At 69.6% G+C, this 15,790-nt stretch overlaps 2 protein-coding genes across 2 annotated transcripts in view; one reads left to right on the top strand and one right to left on the bottom strand.

Annotated features, from left to right (window-relative positions):
- Window positions 1-7: 7 nt before the first annotated feature.
- Window positions 8-6,474, top strand: RRAS (RAS related). Its single transcript, XM_064499648.1, has 6 exons — window positions 8-229; window positions 1,926-2,013; window positions 2,596-2,698; window positions 3,556-3,664; window positions 5,550-5,668; window positions 5,793-6,474. The coding sequence occupies exons 1-6, from the start codon at window positions 95-97 to the stop codon at window positions 5,878-5,880; spliced, it is 642 nt and encodes a 213-aa protein (XP_064355718.1). The 5' UTR covers window positions 8-94; the 3' UTR covers window positions 5,881-6,474.
- A 541-nt stretch (window positions 6,475-7,015) lies between these two features.
- The window catches only part of PRR12 (proline rich 12), a 33,020-nt gene continuing 24,245 nt past the window's right edge, over window positions 7,016-15,790 (bottom strand). Inside the window, exons 10-14 of the mRNA XM_064499530.1 lie at window positions 14,787-14,912; window positions 14,618-14,715; window positions 11,790-11,918; window positions 10,996-11,091; window positions 7,016-9,216 (exon numbers count right to left, since the gene is read on the bottom strand). Of these exons, the coding sequence (XP_064355600.1) occupies window positions 9,076-9,216; window positions 10,996-11,091; window positions 11,790-11,918; window positions 14,618-14,715; window positions 14,787-14,912 (590 nt within the window). The 3' untranslated portion in view covers window positions 7,016-9,075. The remainder of the gene's footprint in view (window positions 9,217-10,995; window positions 11,092-11,789; window positions 11,919-14,617; window positions 14,716-14,786; window positions 14,913-15,790) is intronic.

Here is a 15,790-nt window from a genome sequence, read left to right as displayed (position 1 = left end):
GCCCCCGCGGGGGCCAGCGCGCCTTGTAGGGCAGCGGCGGGCGCGGGCGATTTGCATAGATTAGCATGCGGGCCCCGCCCCGCCGGGCGCGGGCATGGAGCGGGCGCGGGCCGCGGCCGGGGGCGCCGGGGGGGTCGGGGGGGCCGCGGCGCCCCCCCCGCGGCACCGCCTGGTCGTGGTGGGCGGCGGCGGCGTCGGCAAGAGCGCGCTGACCATCCAGTTCATCCAGGCAAGCGGCGGGAGGGGGAGGGACCCCCCCCCACGGGGACACCCCCCCCCCACGGGGACACCCCCCCCACGGGGACAACCCCCCCCCACGGGGACACCCCCCCCGACAGGGATCCCCCCCAACGGGGATCCCCCCCGACAGGGACACAGCCCGACAGGGACACCCCCCCACGGGGACACCCCCCCCGGACAGGGACACAGCCCGACAGGGACCCCCACCACGGGGAACCCCCCCCCACGGGGACACCCCCCCCACTGGGACTCCCCCCACGGGACCCCCTCACATACAGGACACCCCCCCCCAACAGGGACCCCCCCCCAACTGGGACACCCCCCCAAACGGGACACCCCCCCCCCCCACAGGGGACCCACCACCAAACGGGACCCCCCCAACTGGGACCCCCCCACACACACACACACAGGGACCCCTCCCCCCCCGGGACACTCCAACTGGGACCCCCCCATCAAACGGGACCCCCCCCCAACTGGGATCTCCCCCCAACCGGGACCCCCCCCGGGCACCCCCCCAACCGGGACCCCCCCCAGGGGATCTCCCCCCCAGGGACACCCCCCCCAGGGGACCCCCTACACACATAGGCACCCCCCCAACCGGGACCCCCCCCAACTGGGACCCCCCCACCAGGACCCCCTTGAGATAGGACCCCCCCACCAGGACCCCAAAACCCCAGGGGGGTGTCGGGAGCCCGGACGCCTGGGCCCCATCCCTGGGGGGGGGGTTGTCGGGAGCCCGGACGCCTGGGCCCCATCCCTGGGGGGGGTGTCGGGAGCCCGGACGCCTGGGCCCCATCCCCGGGGGGGGTGTCAGGAGCCCGGACGCCTGGGCCCCGTCCCTGGGGGGGGGTGTCAGGAGCCCGGACGCCTGGGCCCCATCCCTGGGGGGGGGTGTCAGGAGCCCGGACGCCTGGGCCCCATCCCTGGGGGGGGGGGTCGGGAGCCCGGATGCCTGGGCCCCATCCCCGGGGGGGTGTCGGGAGCCCGGACGCCTGGGCCCCATCCCTGGGGGGGGGGTGTCAGGAGCCCGGACGCCTGGGCCCCATCCCTGGGGGGGGGTTGTCAGGAGCCCGGACGCCTGGGCCCCATCCCTGGGGGGGGGGTCGGGAGCCCGGACGCCTGGGCCCCATCCCTGGGGGGGGGGGTCGGGAGCCCGGACGCCTGGGCCCCATCCCCGGGGGGGTGTCAGAAGCCTGGACGCCTGGGCCCCATCCCTGGGGGGGGGGGTTGGGAGCCCGGACGCCTGGGCCCCATCCCTGGGGGGGGGGTTGTCAGGAGCCCGGACGCCTGGGCCCCATCCCCGGGGGGGTGTCGGGAGCCCGGACGCCTGGGCCCCATCCCTGGGAGGGGTGTCGGGAGCCCGGACACCTGGGCCCCATCCCTGGGGGGGGGGTCGGGAGCCCGGACGCCTGGGCCCCATCCCTGGGGGGGGGGTGTCAGGAGCCCGGACGCCTGGGCCCCATCCCTGGGAGGGGTGTCGGGAGCCCGGACACCTGGGCCCCATCCCTGGGAGGGGTGTCGGGAGCCCGGACACCTGGGCCCCATCCCTGGGGGGGGGGTCGGGAGCCCGGACGCCTGGGCCCCATCCCTGGGGGGGGGGTGTCAGGAGCCCGGACGCCTGGGCCCCATCCCTGGGAGGGGTGTCGGGAGCCCGGACGCCTGGGCCCCATCCCCGCCCCCCCCAGTCGTACTTCGTCTCCGACTACGACCCGACCATCGAGGACTCGTACACGAAGCTCTGCGCCGTGGACGGGGCCCCCGCGCGCCTCGACAGTGAGTGCGGCGGGGGGGCCCGGACGCCTGGGCCCCCTGCGGCGGGGGGGGGGTCACGGCCCGGATGCCTGGGCCCCCTGTGGGGGGGGGGGGGCACGGCCCGGACGCCTGAGCCTGCTGTGGGTTGGGCAGGAAGGGGCCCGGATGCCTGGGCCCCTTGTGGGGGGTGTCCCCAGACGCCTGGGTCCCCTCTGGGGGGGTCCCGGATGCCTGGGTCCCCTCGGGGGGGTGGGATCAGCGCCCGGACGCCTGGGTCCCCGGGGGGGGGGTGTCCCGGACGCCTGGGCCCCCTCAGGGGGTTGGGGGGTGTCCCGGACGCCTGGGCCCCCTCGGGGGGGTGTGGGGGTGTCCCAGACGCCTGGGTCCCCTCGGGGGGGGTGGGGGTGTCCCGGACGCCTGGGCCCCCTCGGGGGGTTGGGGGTGTCCCGGACGCCTGGGTCCCCTCGGGGGGGGTGGGGGTGTCCCAGACGCCTGGTCCCCTCGGGGGGGTGTGGGGGTGTCCCGGACGCCTGGGTCCCCTCGGGGGGTTGGGGGATGTCCCGGACGCCTGGGCCCCGGGCGGCGGGTGACGGGTGGGCGCAGTCCTGGACACGGCGGGGCAGGAGGAGTTCGGGGCCATGCGGGAGCAGTACCTGCGCGCCGGCGACGGCTTCCTGCTCGTCTTCGCCGTCAACGACCGCGGCAGGTAGCGGGGCCCCCCCGGCCCCCCCCCGGCACCCCGAAACCCGTCCCGGGACCCCAAAATCCCCCCCGGCACCCCAAAACCTGCCCTGGGACCCCTGAGCCCCTCCTGCGCCCTTCGCACTGCCCGTAATCTCTCCCGGCACCCCAACCCCCCCCCCCCCGGCACCCTCACGCTGCCCTCGACCCCCCCCAGCACCCCTAACCCCCCCCCGGCACCCCAAAACCCGCCCTGGGACCCCTGAATCCCCCCTGTGCCATTCACACTGCCCGCAATCCCTCCCGGCACCCCAAAATCCACCCCGACACCCCAAAACCCGCCCGGGCACCCTCACGCTGCCCTTGACCCCCCCCCGGCACCCCCAAATCTGCCTCGGGACCTTTTATACTGCTCCTAACCCCCCCCAGACACCCCAACCCCCCCCGGGACCCTTCCCAACCCCCTTGGACCCCCCTGGACCCCCCAAAATCTCTCTGGGACCCTTCCCGACCCCCTGGACCCCCCCCAGACCCTTCCCAACACCCCTGGATCCGCCCGGACCCCCCTGGACCCCCTACCTCCCCCGGGACCCTCCCCGAACCTCCCTGACCCCCCCAGACCCCCGATCCCCCCCCCGGGAGCCTCCTGGACCCCGCTGACCCCCCCCGGGGCCCTCCCCGAACCTCCCTGACCCCCCCAGACCCCCCCAGGACCCTTCCCACCCCCCTGAACACCGCTCCAGACACCCCAAAAACCTTCCTGATCCCCTCCGGCCTCCCTGCCCCCCCCCCCGGGACCCTTCCTGACCCCCCCGGGACCCTCCCCACCCCCCTGACCCCCCCCCGGCCCCCTTGCTGACCCCCCCGGCCCCCCCCCCGCAGCTTGGGGGCACTGGCGCGGCTGCACGCGCAGCTGCTGCGGGTGAAGGACCGCGACGACGTCCCGGCCGTGCTGGTGGGCAACAAGGCCGACCTCCGCCCCCAGCGGCAGGTACCCCCCCCGCGAGACCCCCCCCGGGGACCCACAGACCCCCCCGGGACCCCCCTGGGTCCCACAGACCCCCCCAGTGCCCCCCAGACCCCCCGGACCCCCAGAGATCCTCCTCAATGCCCACAGAACCCCCCAGGCCCCCCCTGGGGCCCCCCAGACTCCCCTGGACCTTCCCGGGGGACCCCAGACCCCCCCAAGGCCCCCCAGACCCCCCCGGCACCCATGGGGGCCCCCTCAGACCCCCCCAGACCCCCCCTGGGCCCCCCCAGACCTCCCCCAGGCCCCACAGACCTCTCTGGACCCCCATAGAACCCCCTGGGGCCCCACGGACCCCTCAGGGGCCCCCTAGACCCCCTTTGAACCCCCACGGACCCCCTCTGCGCCCCCCCAGACCCCCCCAGGCCCCCTCAGGGGCCCTCTAGACCCCCCTGGACCCCAACAGACCCCCCTGGGGCCCCCTAGACCCCCCCGGACCCCCACAGACCCCCCCCCGGGCCCCAAAGTCCCCCCCAGTCCCCTGCGGGGGCCCCCCAGACCCCTCCCCTGTGCCCCACAGACCCCCCTGGGCCCCCCCAGATCCCCCCCAGACCTCCCGGGGCCCCCCAGACCCCCCCTGGGGCCCTGAGCGCTCCCCAGCTAAAGGTTGCTCAAAAAAGGGCAAAACAGGAAGTCCCGCCCCTGGCGGCCATCTTGGGCCCCTCACAACAGGAAGTTCTGCCTCTATGGGGTGACAGACCCCCCCCCGGCCCCCCAGATCCCCTCTGGGCCCCCCCAGCCCCCCCCCGGGGCCCCCCAGACCCCCATTTGGGGCCCCAAACATTCCCCAGCTCCCGGTTGCTCAAAAAAGGGCAAAACAGGAAGTCCCGCCCCTGGCGGCCATCTTGGGCCCCTCACAACAGGAAGTTCTGCCTCTATGGGGTGACAGACCCCCCCCCGGCCCCCCAGATCCCCTCTGGGCCCCCCCAGCCCCCCCCCGGGGCCCCCCAGACCCCCATTCGGGGCCCCAAACATTCCCCAGCTCCAGGCTGCTCAAAAAAGGGCAAAACAGGAAGTCCCGCCCCTGGCGGCCATCTTGCCCCCCCACAACAGGAAGTTCTGTCTCTACGGGGCAGTGCTGAGTGGCTCAGAACAGGAAGTCCCGCCTTCAAGGGCACCCGGTGACCTGTGTGGATGCATTTGGGACAGGAAGTCCCACCCTTGCTGCTATTGGTGCGGAACAGGAAGTCCCACCCCCGCAGGCCATCTTGGATCTGGAACAGGAAGTCCCACCCCCCCAGGCCATGGTGGCCATCTTGGATCCCAGAACAGGAAGTCCCAACCCTAAGGGTCATAGTGGCCATCTTGGCTCTGGAACAGGAAGTCCCACTCCCACAGGTCACGGCAGCCATTTTGAATCCAGAACAGGAAGTTCTACCCCCACAGGCCACGGCGGCCATCTTGGATGCCATCACAGCAGCAAATCCCACCCCAGCAGGCCCCAGTGGCCATCTTGGACCCCCCCGAGAGCAGGAAACTCCGCCCTCATCTAGCAGGGCCCTGGCGGCAGCCATCTTGGATCTGGAACAGGAAGTCCCACTCCCCACGTGCCTCAGTGGCCATCTTGAATCCAGAACAGGAAGTCCCACCGCGGTGGCCATCTTGGGCGCCATCGCAGCAGCAAATCCCACCCCAGCAGGCCCCAGTGGCCATCTTGGTCCCCCACCCCACCCCAGTGGCCATCTTGGCCCCCCCGAGAGCAGGAAACCCCGCCCCCATCCAGCAGCGCCCTGGCGGCGGCCATCTTGGAGGTGCCCTAGCCACGCCCCCAGGCCCGTAGCCGTCCCGCCTGGACGCCTGGGTCCCGGGGGGGCCCCACGCCGCCCCCCCACGTGTCCCCCCCCCCCAGGTGTCGCGGGAGGAGGCGCTGGCCTTCGCCCGGGAGCGGCGGCTGCCCTACGTGGAGGCCTCGGCCAAGACCCGCCTCAACGTGGACGAGGCCTTCCACCAGCTCGTGCGCGCCGTCAGGTCCGGGGGGGGGGCACGGGGGGGGCCGGGACCCCCCCCCGGCAGGCCCCCCCCCCGAAGCGGGGCTGGGGACCCCCCCAAAACGCCGCTCACCCCTGTCCTTTTCACCCCCCCCACCCCACAGGCGCTTCCAGGAGCTGGAGACCCCCCCGGCACTGGCGGCCCCCCCCGGGGGCAAGGAGCCCCCCGGCTGCCCCTGCGCCCTCCTCTAACGCCCCCCCCCCCAAAAGGAGGGGGTGCGGATGTGGGGAGCCCCCCCGAGTGCCCCCCAAGTTGGGGGGGGGCTTCCTCACAGGGACCCCCCTCCCTGCAGACCTTGGTTTCGGGGGGGGCTCGGATGCTTCTCCATGATGACCCCCCCCAAATCCTCTTTTTAGGGCCCCCCCCCACTTTTGGGGGTCCCCAGGATCCTCTCCCTCGGGGGGGGGGCGCTTTAGGCTCCCTTGGCCTCCTGAGACCCCCCTTTTGGGGGGGTCCCGGCCCCCCCAGCCCCCCACTTTGGGTCCCCCCCCCCAGCTCCCCATTTCGGGGGGGCCCAAGACCCCCTTTCACAGTGCCTCCACCACCAAATCCCCACTTTGGGCCCCCCCCCCACACCCAAAAAGGACCCAGATGTCCGGGGGGGGGCCCACAGCTTCACTCACATTCCCCCCCCCCCCAGTGCCATGGGGGGGCCCCACACATCCGTGTGCGACTGCGGCTGCCATGAGTTTGGGGGGGGCCTCAGCCCCCCCCCCAAGTGCTGTAAATACCAAAGACCCCCCCCCTTGGGGGGGGAGAGACACATTAAAGTGCCTTAAAGCTGGTGTGCAAACGCGTGTGTGTGTGTGGGGGGGGGTCATGTGGGGGGGGGTCACGTGGGGGGGGTTGGTGTGCACACGCGTGTGCAAGCGTGGCAGAGAAACTCACACGTGTGTGCGAGGGGCCAGGACCCCCCCCCCGGGCGAGACCCCATCGTTCGAGGGCCCCCCCCTTATGTGAGCCCCCCCCAGTCGTGTGAGGCCCCCCCACTTGTGCAAGACCCCCCCCGTGCAAGACCCCCCCCCACTTGTGCAAGACCCCTCGTGTGAAGCCCCATCGTGCAAGACCCCCCCCTTGCGTGAGACCCCCCCCGTCCTGCAACACCCCCTCATGTGAGACCCCCCCCACATGACACCCCCCCACACTCGTGCAAAAGCCCCCCCCTCATGCAAGACCCCCCCGCCCAGCAGCACCAGGCCCCCCCCCAGCTGTACAAACCCCCCCCATCCTGTGAAACCCCCTTGTGCGAGAGCCCCCCCCCCCGTGTGACCCCCCCCATGTGCCCCCCCCCCGTGCCCCCCCCCAAAGAAGGCCCGGACACGCGGCAACGATAAAAAGGTCTCGGCCACACGCACGACGCGACCCCGCGGCGGCCGCCAACACCGACACGATACACTGTAGAAAACGGGGGGGGGGGCGCGGGGGGGGGCACGACACGACCCCCCCCCCCCCGCCCCCCAACCGCCCCCAATAAATACCCCGGGCGGGGGGGGCGCTTGGGGGCCGGGCTCGGGGATGGGGGGGGGCGGTACGTTTTTATGGCTGGGGGGGGGGCGGGAGTGACGCGGGGGGGGGAACCCCCCCAATATATATAATAATAATTATAATAATTAAAAAAAAAAACGAGAAAAAAGAACCGAGAGGCTGAGGAGGGCGACGGGGGGGGGGGCCGGGGGGGTAAATCCGGCCCATGGAGGGGGGCAAATTTGGGGCCGGGGGGGGGCAAATCCGGCCCCGGGGGGGGCCCCGGCGATGCGATATGATACATAGAGACTTTGACCCTATACACTATGTACAAGCCCCCCCCCCGCCGACCCCCCCCCCCAAAATACCCCCCCGTAGGCGGCTCGGGGTGGGGGGGCACCCAAGGGTGCCCCCCGCCCCCTTTATTTTTTCCTCCCCCCCCCCCAAAATCCAGCCAGCCGGGGGAGGGGACTTGGCAATAAATAGGGGGGGGTGGATTTTGGGGTGGGGGGGCTGATGGTCCTTATTTTGGGGGGGGACCCCCCCTTTTTGGGGACACCCCCCTTTTGGGGGACCCCTCCTTTTGGGGGACCCCCTTTTTGAGGAGACACCCCCTTTTTGGGGACCCCCCCCGTTGGCTTGGGACCCCCCCCCCCGTAATACTTATATACAGGACACCCCGGTGGGGGGGGGACGGGCTGGTCCCGGGTTGGGGGGGGGGGCAGAAAAGGGACCCAGGAGTCCGGGTGCCCCCCCCCCACCCCCAAAACCCTGTTTCTCGCCCCGAGGACCCCGGAGTCCTGGCTCCTCCTGGGGGGGGGGGGAACACCCAGGCGCGTCACCCCCCCGGGAGAGGGCCCAGGTGTCCGGGCCCCCCCCAGGACGGAGAACGGAGGCTACTAAATAGACATTTATACATATATATATAAATAAGGGCTCTCCGGGGGGAGGGCGGAGGGGGGGGGGCCCCCCTTTTTTTGGGGGGGTGAAGCCCCTTGCTCCCTCCCATGCCCCGGGGGGGGGCCCCAAAATTGGGGTCCTGGGGAGGCCCATGGGGGGGTCCCAATCCTGGGGGGGGGGTCCTCAAAGTGAGGGGGGGTCCTTGTCCCCAAATTGGGGGTGTTGTCCCCAAATTGGGGGTGTTGTCCTCAAGGGGGGGTTTCTTCCCTGGGGGGGGGGTCCCTGTCTCTGGTAGGGGGGTCCCCAAGGCCTGGGGGGGGCCCAGGGCTGTGTCCCCACCTCTGGCGGGGGGGGGGACGTCCCTGTGCCCAGGAAGGGGTGGCCTTGTCCCCGGGGGGTGGCCCCACGCCGGGGGGTGGCCCCGTGATGGGGGTGTCCCCATCCCGGGAGAACGTCCCCATCTTGGAGGACGTCCCCATCCTGGAAGGTGTCCCCATCTGGGGGTGTCCCCATCTGGGGGTGTCCCCGTCCCAGGAGAACGTCCCCGTCTTGGAGGACGTCCCCAACCCAGGAGAATGTCCCCATCCCAGGAAACGTCCCCGTCCCAGGAGAACGTCCCCGTCTTGGAGGACGTCCCCATCCCAGGAGAATGTCCCCATCCCAGGAAACGTCCCCGTCCCAGGAGAACGTCCCCGTCTTGGAGGACGTCCCCAACCCAGGAAACGTCCCCATCCCGGGAAGCGTCCCCGTCCTGGAGAACATCTCTGTCCTGGAGGACGTCCCCATCCGCGGGGTGTCCCCATCCATGGGGTGTCCCCGTCCTGGAGAGTGTCCCTGTCCCGTAGGGTGTCCCCGTCGCGGGGGTTGTCCCCGTCGCGGGGGGTGTCCCCGTCGCGGTGGGTGTCTCCGTCCCGGAGGACGTCTCCGTCGCGGCGGCCGTCCCCGCGGCGGGGGGGTCCCCGTGCCGGGGGAGGTCCCCGGGGGGTCCCCGCGCGGGGGACGTCCCCGTCCCCGTCCCCGGGTCACGCGCACTTGGTCTGGGCCTGCGTGAGGAGGTCGCTGAAGGAGTCGAAGAGGCGCTCGAGCCAGGCCTGGTTGCGCATGCACTGCTGCACCACCTCCTCCTGCCCCAGGTCCTCGTCCTGGCCCTCGATGGCCGTCGTCTGCGGGCGGAGGGGACGACGACGCCCCGTCAGCGCCCGCCAGGGCCGCGCGCGCGACACGGCGACGGGGACGGGGACAAAAGACGGAGACGGGACCCAACGATGGGACGCGGTGATGGGGACAGGGACAAAAGACGGAGGTGGGACCCAACAGTGGGACACGGTGACGGGGACGGGGACAAAAGATGGAGGTGGGACCCAGCAATGGGACGCGGTGATGGGGATGGGGACAAAAGATGGAGGTGGGACCCAGCAATGGGACGCGGTGATGGGGACGGGGACAAAAGACGGAGACGGGACCCAACGATGGGACGCGGTGATGGGGACGGGGACAAAAGACGGAGACGGGACCCAACGGTGGGACACGGTGATGGGGACGGGGACAAAAGATGGAGACGGGACCCAACGATGGGACGCGGTGATGGGGACGGGGACAAAAGATAGAGACGGGACCCAGCAATGGGACACAGTGATGGGGACGGGGACAAAAGTCGGAGGTGGGACCCAACGATGGGACACGGTGATGGGGACGGGGACAAAAGACGGAGGTGGGACCCAACGATGGGACACGGTGATGGGGACGGGGACAAAAGACGGAGACAGGACCCAACGGTGGGACGCGGTGATGGGGACGGGGACAAAAGATAGAGACGGGACCCAACGGTGGGATGCGGTGATGGGGACGGGGACAAAAGACGGAGGTGGGACCCAACGATGGGACACGGTGATGGGGACGGGGACAAAAGATAGAGACGGGACCCAGCAATGGGACGTGGTGATGGGGACGGGGACAAAAGACGGAGGTGGGACCCAGCAATGGGACGCGGTGATGGGGACGGGGACAAAAGATAGAGACGGGACCCAGCAATGGGACGTGGTGATGGGGACGGGGACAAAAGACGGAGACAGGACCCAACGGTGGGACGCGGTGATGGGGACGGGGACAAAAGATGGAGATGGGACCCAGCAATGGGACACGGTGATGGGGACGGTGACAAAAGACGGAGATGGGACCCAACGATGGGACATGGTGACAGAGATGGGGACAAAAGGCGGAGGTGGGACCCAACGATGGGACACGGTGACAGAGATGGGGACAAAAGGCGGAGGTGGGACCCAACGGTGGGACACGGTGATGGGGACGGGGACAAAAGACGGAGGTGGGACCCAATGATGGGACGCGGTGATGGGGACGGGGACAAAAGATGGAGGTGGGACCCAATGATGGGACATGGTGACAAGAATGGGGACAAAAGATGGAGATGGGATCCAACAGTAGGACACGGTGATGGGGACGGGGACAAAAGACGGAGATGGGACCCAACGATGGGACACAATGATAGGGATGGCGACAAAAGACGGAGATGGGACCCAGCAATGCGACACGGTGACGGGAACGGTGACAAAAGACAGAGATGGGACCCAAAGATGGGGTGCAGCGATGGGACACGGTGATGGGGACAGTGACAAAACCTGGGAAAGGGACACAGTGACAGTAACAGTGACAGGACACGGTGATGGTGACAGTGACGGGACACGGTGATGGTGACAGTGACAAGACCTGCGAAAGGGACATGGTGACAGTGACAGTGACAGGACACGGTGATGGTGACAAGGTGCAGCACAGGGACGTGAACACCACGGGAAGGGGACGCGGAGACGGGGACAACACGGCAGGGAGACGGGACACGGTGACGGCGCGGGGACCTCGCGGACGGCGTTGGGGGCGCGGGGACCTCGCGGGGGACACGGGGGGACGGGGGACGCGGGGGGGCTCACCTCGTCCTTGCAGCGCAGGAAGGTGTGGTACTTGTAGTGGTGCAGCGAGTGGTAGAGCGTGTAGAAGAAGGACTTCTCCACCTCCACCTTGAACTCCTGCGGGGGGGGGGGGACGGGGGGGCTCAGTCACAGCCCCCCGAGACCCATCCCGTGGGGACCCCCCCGAGCCCTGGGACCCCCAGCACCCCCTCAGCAGCCCCCCAGCACCCTCAGGACCCCATGGGATCTCCAGGACACCCTGGGAGACCCCTCACGACACCCCGGGACCTCCAGGAACCCCCCCAAGACCCTCAGATGGCCCTGAGGTGCCCCCCCAGGACACCCCCAGACTCCCAGAACCCCCAGGAACCCCCTCAGTGACAGTCTGGGACCCCCTGGACCCCCCCAGCACCCTCAGGGCCCCATGGGATCTCCACGACATCCTGGGAAACCCCCTATGACACCCTGGGACCTCCAGGAACCCCCCCAAGACCCTCAGATGGCCCCCCAGGACCTCCGTACCTGGGTCTTGCCAGGGTCTTTGCTGACAGTCTTGTGGTTGTGGGAACCTCCTGGGACACCCAGGACCTCCAGGACCCCCCCAAGACCACCAGAACCCCCACAGGACCCTTGGGACCCCCTGGGACCCCCCAGAACCCCCCCCAGACCCCCAGAACCCCCGTACCTGGGGCTTGCCCAGGCTCCTCTTGACCGTGCCGAGAGTCTCGTGCTTGTGGGGACCTCCTGGGACGCCCAGGACCTCCAGGACCCTTGGGACACCCCTAGGACCACCGGGACCCCCCCAGGACCCATACCTGGGGCTTGCCCACGCTCCTCTTGACCTTGCTGAGGGTCTTGCGGTTGTAGGGCTCGCCGCCGGGGCGCAGCTTCACCAGCGACTCCCCGGGCTCGGCGTGCAGCTGGGGGAAGGTGTGCAGGGCCTCCTGGGGGGGCGGCCGCGTCACCCGCGGGCCCGGGGACACCCCGGCACCCCCCCGCCGCGACGTGTCTCCTGGAGATGCCACCAGCCTCCACGGACCACCCAACATCATCCGGAGACGTCCATGGGGCACACGCGCAGCACCCAACATCGTCTATGGACCTCCACAAGGCACCCGTGTTGGCCAACACCCTCTGGAGACGTCCATGGGGCACCCATAGCACCCAACATCATCTACGGACCTCCACGAGACACCCGTGTTGGCCAACACCCTCTGGAGACGCCCATGGGGCACCCATAGCACCCAACATCATCTACGGACCTCCATGAGGCACCCGTGTTGGCCAACACCCTCTGGAGACGCCCATGGGGCACCCATAGCACCCAACATCGTCTATGGACCTCCATGAAACACCCGTGTTGGCCAACACCCTCTGGAGACGCCCATGGGGCACCCATAGCACCCAACATCATCTACGGACCTCCATGAGGCACCCGTGTTGGCCAACGCCCTCTGGAGACGCCCATGGGGCACCCATAGCACCCAACATCGTCTACGGACCTCCATGAGACACCCGTGTTGGCCAACACCCTCTGGAGACACCCGTGGGGCACCCATAGCACCCAACATCGTCTACGGACCTCCATGAGACACCCGTGTTGGCCAACACCCTCTGGAGACACCCGTGGGGCACCCATAGCACCCAACATCATCTACGGACCTCCATGAGGCACCCGTGTTGGCCAACACCCTCTGGAGACGCCCATGGGGCACCCATAGCACCCAACATCATCTACGGACCTCCATGAGGCACCCGTGTTGGCCAACGCCCTCTGGAGACGCCCATGGGGCACCCATAGCACCCAACATCGTCTATGGACCTCCACGAGACACCCGTGTTGGCCAACACCCTCTGGAGACGCCCATGGGGCACACGCGCAGCACCCAACATCATCTACGGACCTCCATGAGGCACCCATAGGGCCCAAGATCATCTGGGGACGTCCATGGGGCACCCATAGCACCCAATGTCATCTATGGATCTCCACAAGGCACCTGTGTTGGCCAACACCCTCTAGGGACACCCGTGGGGCACACGCGCAGCACCCAACACCATCTATGGACCTCCATGAGGCACCCATAGGGCCCAAGATCATCTGGGGACACCCGTGGGGCACACGCGCAGCACCCAGCATCATCTATGGACCTCCATGAGCCACCTGTGTTGGCCAATACCCTCTGGAGACACCCGTGGGGCACCCATAGCACCCAACATCATCTATAGACCTCCACACAGCACCCACAGTGCCCAAGATCATCCGGGGATGTCCATGGGGCACCCATAGCACCCAACATCATCTATGGACCTCCATGAGGCACCCGTGCTGGCCAACACCCTCTGGGGACACCTGTGGGGCACCCATAGCACCCAACATCATCTACGGACCTCCATGAGGCACCCATAGGGCCCAAGACCATCCGGGGACATCCATGGGGCACCCATAGCACCCAACGTCATTGATGGACCTCCCTAGGGCACCCATAGAGCCCAACATCATCTAGAGACGCTTACGGAGCCCCCACGGCACCCAACAGTATCTGGGGTCCCCACGGCACCCACAGCACCCCACATAATCCACAGACACCCATGGGGCACCTGCTGCACCCAGTGTCACCTGGAAGCACCCATGGGGCACCTGTGGTCCCCAACGTCATCTAGGGACACCCATAGGACATCCCCTGCCAGCCCCACTGCAGCCCCCCAGGAATCTTCTCCAGCCCCACTGCAGCCCCCTAAGACCTCCCGCCAGCCCCACTGCAATGGCTACAACCTCTCTCCAGCCCCACGGCAGCCCCTCAGGAATCTCCTCCAGCCTCACTGCAGCCCCCCAGCCCCATTGCAGCCTCCCAAGACCTCCCTGCAGCCCCACTGCAGCCCCCCAGCTCCATCACAGCCCCCCAATACCTCCCCCCAGCCCCACTGCAGCCCCCAGCTCCATCGCAGCCCGCTAAGACCTCCCCCCAGCCCCACTGAAGCCCCCAAGCCCCATTGCGACTCCCCAAGAATCTCATCCAGCCCCACTGCAGCCCCCAGCCCCATTGCAGCCCCCCAGCACACCCCTCCAGCCCCACGGCAATGGCCACAACCTCTCTCCAGCCCCACTGCAGCCCCCCGAACCTCTCTCCAGCCCCATTGCAGCCCCCCAGGAATCTTCTGCAGCCCCACTGCAGCCCCCCAGCTCCATCACAGCCTCCGAAGACCTCCCTCCAGCCCCACTGCAGCCCCCCAGAACCCCCCTTGCAGCCCCACTGCAATGGTCACAACCTCTCTCCAGCCCCATGGCAGCCCCCCAGGAATCTCTTCCAGCCCCACTGCAGCCCCCTTGCAGCCCCCCAGAACCATTGCAGCCCCCAGCTCCATCGCAGCCCCCCAAGACCTCACTGCAGCCCCATTGCAGCCCCCCAGCCCCCTTGCAGCCCCCCAGCCCCATTGCAGCCCCCCAAGAGCTCCCCCCAGCCCCACTGCAGCCCCCCAACCCCATTGCAGCCCTCAGCCCCACGGCAGCCCCCCAGGAATCTTCTACAGTCCCATCGCAGCCCCCAGCCCCATTGCAGCCCCCCAAGACCTCCCTTGCGCCCCACTGCAGCCCCCCGGCCCCCTCGCAGCCCCCCCCAGCCCCACGGCAGCCCCCCAACCCCACCTGCAGCGACGGGTTCAGCGTCACCCGCTTGAGGACCTTCTTCTTGTGGTCGTTGAGGATGCCGTCGATCTTCCGCATGGGCGGCAGGTAGAGCTCATCTGGGGGCGGGGGGGGGCGTCAGCGGGGGCCGGCGGCGGGGGGGGGCGGGGGGGGCAGGGTCGGGGCTCACCGTTGGTGTCCTCGAGCGCCTGGATCATGTCGGGGTCGAGGGCGGTGCTCACCAGCATCTCCACGTAGCTGCGGTACATCTCCTTCATGGCCCGCGTGTTCAGCACCCGCCCCGTCGGCACCCGCTCTGCGGACCGCGGCGCCCCTTTAAGGCGGGGCCCCGCCCACCGGGGGGCGGCCCCGCCCACCAGGGAGGCCCCACCCCCTCTCAACGCTGGGCAGCGCCCAATGGCGGGCCAAGGTGCGTGACCATGGGGGCGCTGCCCCTTTAAAAAGGAGCCCCGCCTCCCCCAAGGAGCCCCGCCCCTTTTCAACCCACCCACTGAGAGCCCCGCCCCCTTTATCAGGGAGCCCCGCCCACCAGGGAGGGCCCACTCTTTTCCCCAGGGGAACCTGCCTTGCCCCTTTAATGAGGAGCCCCGCCCCTTGGAGAAAGAGCCCCGCCCACAGGAGCCCCGCCCCCTTCTGCGGGGAGCTCCACCCACCCATAAAGGGGGACCCACTCTGGGGGGGGGACCCAAGCCCAAAGGCAACCGTTGCCCCTTTAAGAGGAAACCCCGCCCCCTTGGTCAGAGCCCCGCCCCCAGGAGGAACCCCTCCCCCGTGTCCCAGGGGCCCCCAAAGACCCCAAATCCCCCCCCCAACAAGCCCCAGGGCCCCCCCAGACCCCAGGGGCCCCCCAAAAGCCCCAGGGACCCCCCCAAACACCCCCCAATCCCCCCCCAACAAGCCCCAGGCCCCCCCCAGACCCAAGGGGCCCCCCCAAGACCCAGGGGCTCCCCTAAAACCCCCCAACCCCCCCCAGAACAAGCTCCAGGGCCCCCCAAGCCCCCCCAAATCCCCCCCAAACAAGCTCCAGGGCCCCCCAAGCCCCCCCAAATCCCCCCCCAACAAGCCCCAGGGCCCCCCCAGACCCCAGGGACCCCCCCAAACCCCAGGCCCCCCCCCAAAACAAACCCCAGGGGCCCCCCAAAGACCCCAAATCCCCCCCAAACCAACCCCAGG

This window comes from Dromaius novaehollandiae, chromosome 31 (assembly GCF_036370855.1).
Source record: "Dromaius novaehollandiae isolate bDroNov1 chromosome 31, bDroNov1.hap1, whole genome shotgun sequence".
Taxonomy (NCBI): domain Eukaryota; kingdom Metazoa; phylum Chordata; class Aves; order Casuariiformes; family Dromaiidae; genus Dromaius; species Dromaius novaehollandiae.
The sequence above is the reverse complement of the archived record's forward strand: the minus strand, read 5'-3'. Positions and strand labels throughout refer to the sequence as shown.

Excerpts from the sequence above, each read along its gene's own strand:
- RRAS (XM_064499648.1), top strand. The coding sequence starts at position 95 with ATGGAGCGGGCGCGGGCCGCGGCCGGGGGCGCCGGGGGGGTCGGGGGG. Across the intron at positions 2,699-3,555 it reads GCCGTCAACGACCGCGGCAG|CTTGGGGGCACTGGCGCGGC; the intron begins GTAGCGGGGCCC and ends CCCCCCCCGCAG. Across the intron at positions 5,669-5,792 it reads CAGCTCGTGCGCGCCGTCAG|GCGCTTCCAGGAGCTGGAGA; the intron begins GTCCGGGGGGGG and ends CCCACCCCACAG.